General features: G+C 45.2%; 1 protein-coding gene across 1 annotated transcript in view; it reads right to left on the reverse strand.

The window, feature by feature from the left end:
* WNT3A (Wnt family member 3A) overlaps positions 1–14,057 on the reverse strand; it is an 84,081-nt gene that overhangs the window by 34,532 nt on the left and 35,492 nt on the right. Inside the window, exon 2 of the mRNA XM_005527800.2 lies at positions 345–586. Within this exon, the coding sequence (XP_005527857.1) occupies positions 345–586 (242 nt within the window). The remainder of the gene's footprint in view (positions 1–344; positions 587–14,057) is intronic.

A 14,057-nucleotide genomic window follows, 5' to 3' on the forward strand; every position in this document is an offset into this window, starting at 1 on the left:
TTTCCCCTCTGCCATCATCTAGAGATCTAAAATTACAGCTGGGGTCAGAAAAGGAGCCGGGTCCAGCTTGACCACTGCAAACAAAATAATCCTCTGTGTTCCTTCCCAGGGGTGTAGGATCATGGGATAATTCATGCTGAAAGGGATTTGGGGAGGTCTCTAGTCCAACCTCCTGCTCCCAGCTGGAACTGAGATAATCACAACCCTTCATCCAGCTCAAGTCCTGTCTCTTGCAGGACAATTTACAGGACCTTTGTTCAGAAGTTGACAGGAGGTTTCTCAAGATCTCTGCTGCCACTCCAACACAGACATTCATCTTCCCAAACCCAGAGCTCCTCACTCACCTTTATCCAGCACGGGCCCAAAGATGGCTAAGCTGTCATTGACAGTCGTGCAGTTCCACCTCCTCCCTCGAAACTGGTGTTGGCATTCCTGGATCCCAATCTTTACACCTTCTGCCACGCTGGGCATGATCTCCAAGTAGTTCCGACAGAAGCGCAACTGCTTGGGCACCAGGCCCGGGATGCTCCCGCAGAGGATGGGCTGAGTCCCCAGGGAGGAATACTGGTGACCAATTGCCAAGGACCTGTGCAAAAGAAAAGGAAAAAGAGATACTGTCAGGCTGGATTTCACCTTTGTACTTGGTTCGGAAGAATGGGGACAGAAAATCACCATCTTCAGCTCCTCTGCATTCCCCCTCACCAGAAAATATAATTGTCATTGTCATCCTTCCCCAAAACAAGATCTTCTGAAGTTCCCTACAGGCCCAGCAAGGCAAAAAACTCTGCTTTTAATATCTTCCTTCCCTTTTCTTTATCTTTCCTTCCTTTCCTTCCTTTTCTTCCTTCCTCCTTTCCTTCTTCCTTTCCTTTCCTTTCCTTTCCTTTCCTTTCCTTTCCTTTCCTTTCCTTTCCTTTCCTTTCCTTTCCTTTCCTTTCCTTTCCTTTCCTTTCCTTTCCTTTCCTTTCCTTTCCTTTCCTTTCCTTTCCTTTCCTTTCCTTTCCTTTCCTTTCCTTTCCTTTCCTTTCCTTTCCTTTCCTTTCCTTTCCTTTCCTTTCCTTTCCTTTCCTTTCCTTTCCTTTCCTTTCCTTTCCTTTCCTTTCCTTTCCTTTCCTTTCCTTTCCTTTCCTTTCCTTTCCTTTCCTTTCCTTTCCTTTCCTTTCCTTTCCTTTCCTTTCCTTTCCTTTCCTTTCCTTTCCTTTCCTTTCCTTTCCTTTCCTTTCCTTTCCTTTCCTTTCCTTTCCTTTCCTTTCCTTCCCATATTTATTTTTTTGAGACACAAGCACACCTCTAGACGATGTTTTATAGGAAATTTTGGCAGCTGGGGAAGCCCAGGCAGAAGCACTTTCAGAGCCACCCAAAGGAATTGCTTCAGCAGCAGAGGCCACCAAGCTCCGAGTCTTTGGAAAGGCAACACCAAGAATTTGGGAAGGGGAACAGCATCATTCTGTGGGGCTTTGGTTAAAGTGACGGGAGTGAAATTAAAACCAAACCAAACCAACAACCAAAAACCAATCCCAATTAATCCTGAGTGCAAGCTCTGCCCTCAGCCCAGTGGAAGTCTTGAAAGGAGTGTCCATGAACCTTTATGCTGGTGAAGGCTTGGAGACAAACAAGTCAGCTCTGCAGGGAGATCAGCAGATATGCAGCTAATTAGATAGATTTTTAAAGTGTTTTTTACTGGTGCTTCTAATAATAACCTTGATTACTAAAACTGAAGGGATTTTTAGAGTATAATTTCCTTTTCTTCTAATTAAATCTCTTGATTGTCTTTTCTGCCCGGAATTAATGACAAAGAGGAACCTGCCTGGGCAGTGTGTATTTCTGTTTACGTTCATTTTTTGCTGTGTGGTTTTCATTTGGGAACAGCCTGGTGTGTTTGAATTATCAACAGGGCTGTCATGAAATGAAGCCTTCATTCTCTTTTGCTCTGACTTAAAAAAACAACACAATAATTCTATCGTTGCTTAAGTCCAAATGAAAATTGGCTTGATTTTAACAGTTCTCTAGGCTGGGATAAAAATTATTTTAAGGCGACTTCCTTTGTTTTAAAGAGGAAGGTCCTTGCAGCCAATAACTCCTCTCCTGGAGGGGACCTGGTCAAGGGGGACGGAACTGAAGAGGAGGTAGAGGTTCACATGGTCAGGAGTCACATCTCAAGGGCTTTGCTAACTTCAGACTAAGCTTTACAAATCCACCCTTTCCAGGCACGTGGGACATAAGACCATTCATTTCTGGATCCCAAATGGCTCCAGGCAGGAGTTTCGAACCAGGATAATCAATTCAGCCAAGAACATGCCCTCCAGTAAATGAACTTTAGATGGACAAGGTGGAAGATGTGTGGAAAAGCAAAGGACTTCCAGCTGATTTCCCAGACTTAGATGCCTCTTTCAAACTCTGGTGAACTTCTGGGAGATGATTAATCTCAACATTGGAGGACAATTCATCCTACCCCAGGGAGGGAAGCTGAGACAAATGGCATGAACTGCCCTCCAGAGGTGCCCCTCTTTTCCATTTCATTAAAAGGGAGGAAGGCAGCTCACCCTGACCCGAAATTGTGTCCCTGCCAGCCACATTGCAATGCTTGTGTCAGGGGTGTCTCCAGCTGATCTGCTTACCCCAGGCTGCTTTTGCAATCAGCCAGTGGAGAGAAGCAGACATTTCCATGCCACGATTCCCCTGCCCAGCTGAGGTGTTTGCTTTGGGCTGGGGTGAATCACGGCCTTGCCCCCACGGGCTGCGCTGGCGAGACTCTCAAACCCCTGGGTGACTGGTGGAGTGGGGCATGTCTGCACCGTGGAAGTCTCCAGGTGAATCATGCCGTGATCCCTGACAGTGAGGATGGATAAGTTCCTTGAAACAGTTCTACCCAGGGAAGTTCAGCCCCGTGTTGAAGGCCATGCAGAGAGCTCAGCTGGAGGAAGGAGACAAGTTCCTGCAGACGCCTGCAGGAAGCCACAGGAGAAAACTGAGGAAAGGACCCATTAAACTCATTTTCCTTATCTCAGATATGGGGCTTTTTGAGCTTTAGATTAATTCAGGGTATACAACTGGCAGAAATCCATCCATGAAATGGAGCCCATGCCAAGTGCTCATTTTTGTTTCACTATTAAATATTATACAAAACACTGCCCCACAATTTCTGGGCTAAAGACACCTTCTCAAACACTCTTTCAGGCTTCAGAGGACTTGTTGAGTGTGTTGCCTCTGTCACCTTGTTGGGAATGGAGTTTTAGGGTGCCACACCCCCAAATTTTAATATATTTAACCCCCCCCCCAAGCCTGGGATTTAGGAGGTATTCACAGCTTCAGGATTAGGAGGTAGGTGGCCCTATCTCTGTAAACCATCTGGAGAGATGCCTCCATTGACATCTCCAGGGAGAAACATTAGTTTAGTTGTTCCTACTCCTCCTCCGGCCATTGACTACAGAGAGTCCAAAATGTGGATGTTTTCCAGTGTCTGAAGTTATCTTTGGTGGGAACATCTGTAGAGTTTGTTTCCAAGTCAACTGCAGTCACCAACATCCTCCCCAAAGCTTTCCAAAGTCTCTTATGCAGCTCCCAGCAAAGACAAAGACTTCACTGAGTTACCATCAACCAGTTGCAGGCTCCATCCACCATGTTGTGAAGCCAGAAGGACTTTTTTGAGCTATTTCAGTAGGACCCTGATGAAATTTAGGATTCCAACCTCATGAACTTTAATCATATGAACAGCCAAACTAAAGCTTATCTCTGGGGTTTTGTTTTGGTTTTGTTTTTTTTGTTACTACAGTGTTAGAATGAAAATACCAGTCATAGGAAGAGGAGCTTACAGGTTAGTGGCCTCAACAATTTGTTTCCATTTCTGGGAAGATCATCTACGACAACAAAAATATAATAAAAAAGCATAGAAATACCTTTAAGTGCTTTTTCACATTGCTCCCTGCTCAGTACAGCAGGGAAACAGTCACCTCTCTTCGATCTGTGTTACAGTCTGGAAGGTTTAACCTGCAGAAGACAATCTCCAGAAAGAGCTTTGTTCCCAAGGTGTCATCAGGCCCAGAGACACTGCAATGCAAATTTGGCATTTCATGGGGCAGTGTGGAGCCATTTGACTTCCATCAGAAGGTGCAGGGTGGAATCTCAAAACATCTCTCCATGAGCAGTGGCTCTGCTGTTAAGCAGAGCTGAGCACCCTCCTCCTCCTCCTCCTATTCCTGGCTCGCTCATAGCCTCTGGAGTGTGATAACATCTCCCCAAGCACCCTCTTTTGGTTTCTACTTTGCTTCCAGGTGTAAACACTTTCTCCCTCTCTAAAGTCAATTTATCTTTAGGAGAACCCAGTTCTTTCAGCTCCCTGTCATTATTATTGATCATCAGGTGGGAACCTTATGAACCTTCCAGCCTTCACCTCCACCCAGAAAAACCCAAAAACAACCCATCAACCAAACCTTTAGAAAAGATTGGGAAAGTCTATAAAGATCAGAATCTCATTTCAGTGTTGCTCAACTCTCTCGTAGCTCCCATCATTCATTTTTTCTCACTGTTCCCAATGATCAAACCTGGCATTTGCATTTTTTCCATTCTCCTGAGTTCTCCTCCTAAACAATCTCCTTCATGTGGGTAATTTTGAAAATGCGGTGTCGAGAAATGGGTCAGCTGTCATCTGCTGTGCTCTAACCAGGCATCACCTTCAAATTCCCTAGGCACCAACACTTCCTGGATGCATTGACCCCAGCCTCTCCTTTTCCACTGGAGAATTCCTGAAGCTCTCAATTTTACAAACACACAGCCAGAACAGGCACTGCTCAAGTCTGAACCAAGGGAAAGGGTGAAAGAGTTGTTCCTTTCAAACCAGTCAGGTTTTTCTTCCCATTAGCACAGGAGGAGCCATGAAAACACTGCTCTATGTGTCCACAGCCAAAGTTCTTAGTTTATCTTTAAGCCTTGCATGCCCTGGAGTGTTTAATTCAACCTCCAGTGAGCATTTTTCTTTGCCAACACACTTAGAGAGCTCTTCATTTCCCTTATCTCAATCTATCTGCTCCTTCAGCAGAGCCGTTGTAAATAAGTGCCTGGCCACCGTCTCAATAAATTACATCTACCCTCCCTCTTGGAATGGACACCCCAGCCAGTTAGGAGGGAGAAATATGCAGGAAATGCCTGCTCAGAGCTTTTTTCAGAAAAAGAGAAGGTTTCAGCTCTGCATGACCCTACTGCACAGCACCACAACTGACTTTTCAAGGTCACCACCTTCTCAATGTGTCAAAAGTCCTTGACACATCAGGAGCAGCATGTGGAGACTGCTACACCTGCTTGCTTCTCCCTGGATTCTGTTATTCCTGAGCTTTGTAGGAGCTTTGTTTTGCTACTAATGTTGGGGAGGCCTTTTGAGGGCTTCCTCCAGGGACATCCTTCCAGGGTCCCCGACACAGGGAAAATAACTTCATTTGTTAATGCTGAGCAGGGAGGGCGCAACTTGCCAAATGACCCAGGATAAGACCCTGAGTGCACTTAAATCCCACCAGATATTGAGAACTGAGCATCAGGAGTGACTTTGCTCCTTTTGTCCAGCTAGTCCTGGTGAAGAAGTTAAATCAAAGGATGTCTGCTCATAATAGAGGGGATTTATGTTCTCTTGTAGGTGCCTCAAGTGCTTCTCCCTTTGCAGGGAACCCCTACACAGCAAGATGACAAACTTCCTCCAAATCCTTTCTGATAATCCATCCAGCTTTCCAGAGGTTCAGCTCAGCCCCTGTTCTTTTCCAAATCATTTTGGCTGCCTCTCTGTGGTGCCACATCCCTTAGAAGAATCTCAGCCACGTGATGATAGAGGGGACAAATTGAGTAAAGTGGTTTGTCTGAAATAGTGTACTTCCACAATACATCAGTGGTATTGTGATCCTAAAATTCTGAAATTGAGAAGATTCCTGGAGAAGTGTCCCTAGGTGGTGAAAAATTTTAAGGAAAACCCTCAAGGGCTGTCTCACATCGGGCAGCCCCCTACTCCATCCTACAACATCCCAAATAGACCCTCTCTCATCTCTCACCATAATCCTTCAAGTTGACAAGCCTGAAATCCATGAATCTGAGGCTGCCTAAAACCACTTTTTTTTTTTTGAGAAATGAGCAGCTGGAAGGCTGTGCAAGTTCCAGAAATGGAGGCTGCCATGAATGTCTGGTGGCACCGAATGTCAAGAGGTTCCTGGGGCAGGATCTGTGAGCCAGCCGTGATCAATTCCCATAAACCCTCACCACACAGGACAGATGAAGGGTGGTGTCCATCTAACACGGACGTCTGGAAGCTGGGAAGGATATCCCAGAGGTAGAGAGCAGGAGATGGAGTTGGACCTACTGTGTCTTTTCCACTCTGGACACACAAATGTCCTTGAGACACTTGTGTAGACACATGGGAAGGACATGGACTGCTGGAGCGAGCCCAAAGAACAGCCAAGAAGGTGACTCGAGGGATGGAGGATTGATCCTATAAAGAAAGGCTGAGAGAATTGTATTTGTTCAGCTTGGAAAAGAGAAGACTTTCAGGATGTCTTCACTGTGGCCTTCTTGGACCTGAAAGGACCCACAAGAAGAATGGAGAGACAATTCATGAGAGCCTGGAGGGACAGGACAAGGGGGAAAGGCTTCAGACTGCCAGAGGGCAGGGATAGACAAGATTTTGGGAAGGAATTGTTCCCCATGAGGGTGGGCAGGCCCTGGCACAGGGTGCCCAGAGCAGCTGTGGCTGCCCCTGGATCCCTGGAAGTGTCCAAGGCCAGGCTGAAAGGGGTTTGGAGCAGCCTGGGGTGGTGGAAGCTGTCCCTGCCCATGGCAGGGAGTGGAACTGGATGATCTTTAAGGTCCCTCCAGCTCAGGCCAGTCTATGATTTTATGGTTCTAAGGTTGAACCACCAGCCCAGAGGCCAGGAGGATGGACAGGCAGAAAAACTTCTAATTCTACATCCACTGAATGGTCTTGTTTTTCACAGAAAACACCAACATTCCGGCATATGCCGTGATTTTTTTTTTAATCTGTTTTACTATGAAAACAAAACCCAGAGGAATTTTAGAATGAAAGGAAAGGGAGAGGAACATGTCACACCCCATTATTTTAAATTGAGAAGGAAATCGTTCTGCTCACTCCTGCATCGAAGTGGTTTTCTTCTATGATGTTAAAACTATCCCAAACCCAAGCAACTACAAAATGTGGACAATAGCAAAAATTTTAATTGGTGTTTTAGTTGAAAACTTGGAAAACACCTTATCACAGATCAGCAAAATTATAGGTTGGCCTCTAGAAGACATGAATCAAGTAACTGATTCTGATGAAAGATATTTTTTCCGTTTGGGGGGTTGTTTTTAGTTTTGCATGGACCAGTAACAATCCAGCTCAAGCCTAAGCAGTCTAATTACAAAAGTGTCATACTTTGATTCAGAAATTATGAGTCTCTGCAAAATTGATTGCAGTGGGGTCTTACATATTTGGCTCTGGGCATCTCACTATCAAGACTAAGAAATTTAAAGAGGTTCACAAAAAGAAATCTAGGTCTGTTAGATAGCTCAAATTCACTGCTCAGGTGTCTGTCCTTCCAGGTTTTTCTTCTTCCAGCCTGGAAAAGGAAAAGGCTGCAACCCACTGGGTTAACTGTTGTAGCTGGATACCTCTTCATTCATCTCAAGTACAGCACAAGGGCTATATTTAAATCCTTTTTTCTCCTTGAACCCCAAAAGAATGCACATAATTTTGTGGCCGAGTCCAATCCTGCAAACACACCAGCACGGAGGTGACTTTTCTCCCATAATAATTCCCTCACCCTTGCCCTGTATTAATAACAACGACGGCGATGGTGATGATGCAGCAGCATTGTGTTTCTCCAGCACCTTTCATCAGAGGATCTCCGAGCGTGGGACTCACCTCACCCGACTTTGACCATTTAAAAATTTGGAATCTCGGCCAAGCTCGCTGTCTACCGGAGTCCGTGGAGCAAGATCAGCATCTCCAGAGGGCAACTCAGCCCATCCTGAGAGAGATGTCTCAGATAGGTGGGCTGAATCACTGGAGATGCCCAGGAGGCAGCACTGGCTGTGGAAAAATGAGGAGCATAAACTGGACACCTTTTATTCCAAGCTAGAAGTAGGAACCAGGAATTTCACCCTTTTTTTTTTTTTGTTTGCAGAATCTCAGAAATCTTTGGGGAGCTGGAAGAGGAGGCCAAGGAAAGTCTTTGCTGTCTCTAATGTGGACCACGACAGCTCATTTAGAGTAGTTTGAGGCTGGATTTGAAAAATAATAAGCTCAATGGCAGCTTCAAGTGGGTGCTAAGAAAGAAAAATTCCCTGAGCTGAGGTTTGGCCAGGACAACGAATTCCCACAGGAACTAAGGCACACCACAACACTCAGCACCTTCCACTCTAAGCGCAAGAGATGTTGCTTTGACTTTGTCTTCCCTTAGGATCTACAGAACAGAGGAGGAGAGAATACAAGTATTAACAACCCAGTTCCTTGGAAAAAGTCTTTGGAACTCTTTAATTACCCAAGGCAATTAACTCCTTTGCTACACATGTCATCTGAAAAACAACCCAGGCAGCAGAATAATAGCCCCTCAAACCACATTTTCAAGCCCGGATCCAGGTCCTGGTGACCCTGGCGTTGCTTCCATACCACATCCCACATCTAGGACATCTCCCTGGAGGTCTCCCCGTTTGAGATCTACCTCCATCCAGCCCCACTTATCTCATAAAATGTGCCAGGATGGCACTGCAGGGTTTTAGAGATGTATAAGCCTTAACATTTTAATCTGCCACCTACACTGCAGTTTATGAGTGCTGTAAATCTCGTGGTTATAATGAACTCATCTAATGATATTGCTGATGGATAAATTTACCTGGGACGAGGAACAACAGTTACTTGCAAATGAAAGGGGAGTAATTTAAAGTTTCATGTAAACACCTTTGCTGCCTTACTTCTGACTTCTCCCAGCCTAACCCCTCTCAGGGTTTCATGACAAATGGAAAGAATGTGTGTTTGGGAGGCAACGACTGGCTGGCCTGGAAAAGAACCTGCCTCCTTCTCCCCAGAACAATGCTTATATAACTTGGGCACTGGAATGAAGTTTTAGGTGAAAATAGCTCTAATTTTCTGGGTCAGGTGTGCTAAATGAGGGGAATGGAGGGAAGGGATAGAGCAACTTATTAGGCAATGAAAAATGCCTACACAATGTAAAGATATTTAGACTCCTACTCTGAATTTCAATAATAATTAGGACTGTGGCTAGTCCTAATGCTCCCAGTTTCCAGCACCCCCCCAATCCCTAAAGCATCCCAACTTGAACCTTTTTTAAATGATCAGCAATATAAAGTACATATTGTGGTTTCAAACCTCTCATTAAGGCTCACCCCCCTGCGCTGAGCTCTGGTCTGGGCTATGTCAGTGCTAAATATCTTGGAGGACTGGGCTCAAAGACCTCAGATCCCTGCAAAGATTGGATTTGGACTTCTAAATTGCTTAAGTGCTTAAGTGCTTGGGGGAATTTTATCCTGAAACTCCTCCGTGATGAAGCCAATTTTGAAACGAGAGCCGCGGATGGAAAGCGCCATCTCTTCGAGGTTTAGGTAAGAACAGCAGGATTTTCACTGCCCACTGCTCTAAGAAAGCAAATTTCTCACATTTCTCACCCTTTCCTTCAAGAGGATGCTGTGAATATGCATTGGGTTGTGCTGAGCTCACACAGACCCTCAGCTGTGCACACACACACACACACACAGGTCTGCAAGTTCCTCCTCTGGCTTTCACTGAGTCATCAGGCTCACCAAATGTGTGAACTCACGCTATAATGTTCTCCCAGAAAAATAACAAATTGATTTCATTTTTACAGGCTACAGCATGCTATATAATTGGAGACACTGCCTTGTCAACTCAGACCGGTCTGACCCGACCAGAGACATTGCTTACAGCTGTTTACGGAGCCATAAAGTTTCCTCCTCTTTGTTTTTCCTTCCTTTTGCACTCTCTCTCTTTCTTTTTTTTTTTTTTTTTTTTTTTTTCTTTTCCCTCTAATGAAACCTACAACTACTTTTTGTTCTGGTCATAAAATACTCCTAAGGAAAACGCAGGAAGCCTTGATTTAGAGAAGCACTTCAGCCAGTGCCTCACGTTAACACTGGAATCAATGGGGCTTGAGCACATATTTAAAACTGAGCATGTGTTTAAGGGCTTTTATTGCACCCAGACAGTCAATAAGGAACTTGTTGTCACACTTGTATGTGCTCTTTTTTTAAAATTTAATTATTGATACCAAACTAGAAGTTTGGATTGGGCCACCTCAGGGATTGTTCCCTTTGCAATCCCACAGCACAACTCCAGTTGCATTGGGAATTTTGCCATTTCTTGTTGCCACTGTATCCAAATCTTAAACATCTGAGGAAGGGCAAACTCCTACATTACTTTATCAACTCTACTGAAACTGCCAGCTAAGACTGGGCACAAGTTTTTTACCTTTTAAAAAAAAAACCCACCCTGAAATCTTTTGAGTTTGGCACATTTGCCAAGCACTCACAATAAGCTTAATTTTTCTGACCAATGTTAAAAATAACAGTTTTATGGAGGGTGGATTTACAAACGATTTTATTTTGAGTGAAAATCTTTTATGTTTATCTTAAAATACTCAGAACCTCAAAAGTTAAGTGAAATGTTTTGATTTTTTGGAAAAAAGGATTTCTGATCACAAGCCTGATTTTGCTACCATGAAAAGGTTGCTTCACTTTGAACTAATGAACTGAAAAAAAAACCCTAATCCAAAAGGGCTTTTCATCTGCTTGCACTATCCATCAAAATACCTTCTAAGGACTTTGCAATAAATTATGGTTGTGCTTCCTTTCATATCATTCATTCATCACGGAATCTGCTCCTCCTTTGGTCTGAAATGTCACAATTCTCCTCTCATTCAATGCCTCAGAAGGACTCAAGGATTGATCAGTAGGGAATCAGCTGTTCCAGAGTCATAAATAGACATCAACACATCTTTCACCTTCTTTGGGGACCATTTCTGTCACAGAGTGGACTAAGGGGAATATTTGTCTGGGTCCTGGTCCTACTGTATGGGAAAGTGGGTCAGGAAAGACAAAATTCCCTCCAGAAATACATTTCAGGTCTGTATTCCAGCTTTTAGAGAAATGTGGAAAGCAGCAGAAGGCAGAGAGCTCCTTATCCTCTCCTTCCCTCACTTTGGGAAGAGCTGCAGCAAAAGATGACCCGGTATTAGACAATAAAAATCCACATGGAGGAAGGACTTGAACAACACCAGAGCCCAAAGAGGAAACAACTCTTTTTTAGCACCAAAACAGCATCAAGACTGCCATGAGACCAAAGCTCAAACTTTTTTTTTACTGCTTATAAAATGATTTTTTCTCAAATGAAAGTGCAATTTCTGCTGCAACAGAGCAACTGGATTTTTTTTTTTTTTTTTTTTTTTTTTTGCAAAGAAACTGCTTTGCATGGGAAAAAATCCTCATGGCTCCTTGACATGTTTCAGCTAGATCTCAGTAAAATTAAAGAGTTACAGACTGATGAGTCGCTCAGAGGTACAGGAAAAATGCCAGTGGATGTCCTGGCATTTGTATACACCTTGAGAGAGAGAAAAATTCTCTCTCAGAGATCATCTCTCACAACAGAAAGAATAACAACCACAATAAAACCTGGTGTAGGGAAAGAAGGGGAAGGTTTAATTTGCTTTACAGCACTGACTTTTACCACTGTCTGCAGATACCTCCTGTTTACTGAAATGGATGTGCTGCATCTCTCCTTCAGCCCAAAATTTGTTCTGCTGTGAAGGGAACAGGCAGGGAGGTTTCAGCCATAAGGCAGCTTAATTTTCTTGGGTTGATAAGTAAAATCCCTCCATTTGGCAACCCCTCAACGGTATCAACGACCTTAAGTCAAGGTTTTATAATCTGTTTTGGAGAAAGGAAGCCACATATATATATTTATATACATTTAGACTAGGTATTACAAAGGAATTCTTCCCTGTGAGGGTGGGGAGGCTCTGGGATGGAATTCCCAGAGCAGCTTTGGCTGCCCCTGGATCCCTGGAAGTGTCCAAGGCCAGGCTGGACAGGGCTTGGAGCAGCCTGGGATTGTGGGAGGTGTCCCTGCCATGGCAGAGGGTAGAATGGGATGTTCTTTATGGTCCCTCCCGACCCAAACCATTCCATGATTTCCTGACTCTCAAGTAAGGGGTCACCCACTCCCAAATCTCTTAGGTGAAAAAGAGGTGATTTATATGATTTATATGAAAGCTTCTTCCAGATCTGGTCTAAATTCCAAAAACACAGCCAGAGCATCATGGCACCACGTGCACAGTGCCAGACAGCACAGAGAAGGACCAAGCTTTCCTCTCCAGGCTCCTCTCCCTAAACCTGCTCGGGGTCTGGTGTTCTCACACCAGGAGCTGTGGCTCAGAGAGTTTCTTCTCCAAGTGGTTTGGCAGATGTGGTGCCTTGATGTTCCTCAGAGGAACAGAACTGTTCTCCAGGGTGGAAACTTCTTGACTGGTGAGGCAGTGCCTGGATGGAAAACATCTGGAAGGGGTCAGGCTGATGAATGGCAGAGAAACTGGGGAAAGAGGAAGAATCATGGAATCTCAGAAACCCAGAATGGCCTGGGTTGGAAGGGACCTTAAAGGACATCTAATTCCAGCCCCCTGCCATGGGCAGGGACAGCTTCCACTATCCCAGGCTGCTCCAGCCTGACCTTGGACACTTCCAAGGATCCAGGGGCAGCCACAGATTCTCTAGGAACCCTGTGCCAGGGCTTCCCCACCCTCACAGGGAAGAATTCCTTCCTAATGCCTAATCCAGCCCTACTCTCTTTCATTTTGGAGCCATTCCCCCTTGTCCTGTCACTCCAGGCCCTTGTAAATAGTTCACCTCCATCTTTTCTGTAGCTCCCTTCAGCTCCTGGCCACAATTAGGTCACCCTGAGCTCTTCTCTTGTCCAGGTGGAACCAATCCTCATTGCAGGTAGGAGGGGAAAGATTTTGAGGAAAGAAAGTGGGTAGGAAGTTGTCCCTGGAGCAGCATAAACTACCCCAAATCTCTGGCTTGGGAGATGGAATAAGATTCTGGGTGGAGAGCAAACAACCCCTCAGTGCTGGGGGCACGGAGCCCCTCTGGAAGGACTCGGGAATCTCTCCAGGCAGCAGGAGCAGCACCTGCACAGGTCCCTGAGCAGCATCCCAGCCTTAATGATTTCCCTCCGAGAGCGGCTGGGGACCTGCAGACAGGCTGCCAGATAGTGATCAGCTCGTGGAGGGGTGATCACCATCAGGCAAAGATACCAGCTTTGACATGCAGCAAGGGAAGTGGCCAAGAACTTAGGAAAGCAATCCCAGCTTTCTGCTGCGTGTTCCTCTGCCAAGATACCTCCTGTGTTTACTTTAGAAACCAGAGACGAGCCCTCCTCTTCATAATAACAACAACAACAACAACAACAACAACAACAACAATAATAATAATAATAATAAAGCTGCAGGGTCACTCAGCTTAGCAGATGGATTCCTTCCAGCTTGGATTTCTCTGTGTTCCCTGCAGAACTGAAGCACTGATGGATCTGGGGGATTATGCAATGTCCATAATTGGGTTTCACAGGAGATCTGAACGGTGACAAAACCACACTGTGGGAAGGGAGCTCCACTGGAGACAAGCAAATCCATCCATGGATCTCATGTGGGGTCTGAGCAGCCCGAGTGGCCACAGGGACCAAGCAGCCTCTGCTGAAGCAGCTCTGTCTCACCAAAGAACTGCAGGAGCAATCAAAGAAGCAGCTCACTCCCTGCTTTTCACCTTTTCCATGCTCCTGGATTCTGAAGTCAGAATTAGAGAATCACGGAATGGCTTGTGCAAGAATGGGTTGTCTGGGAACTTCAAAGGTCATCCACTCCAACCCCCTTGTCATAATCAGGAATGCCTTCAGCCAGATCAGGCTGCTCGGAGCCCCATCCAACTCGACCATGGATGTTTCCAGGGATGGGACCCACCACCTCTCCGGGCAACCTGTGCCAGCAAAAAATGCACCAGAATGTGGA

This window comes from Pseudopodoces humilis, chromosome 1, assembly GCF_049639895.1.
Source record: "Pseudopodoces humilis isolate 2021_Gansu_Grassland_sample_001 chromosome 1, ASM4963989v1, whole genome shotgun sequence".
Lineage (NCBI taxonomy): Eukaryota > Metazoa > Chordata > Aves > Passeriformes > Paridae > Pseudopodoces > Pseudopodoces humilis.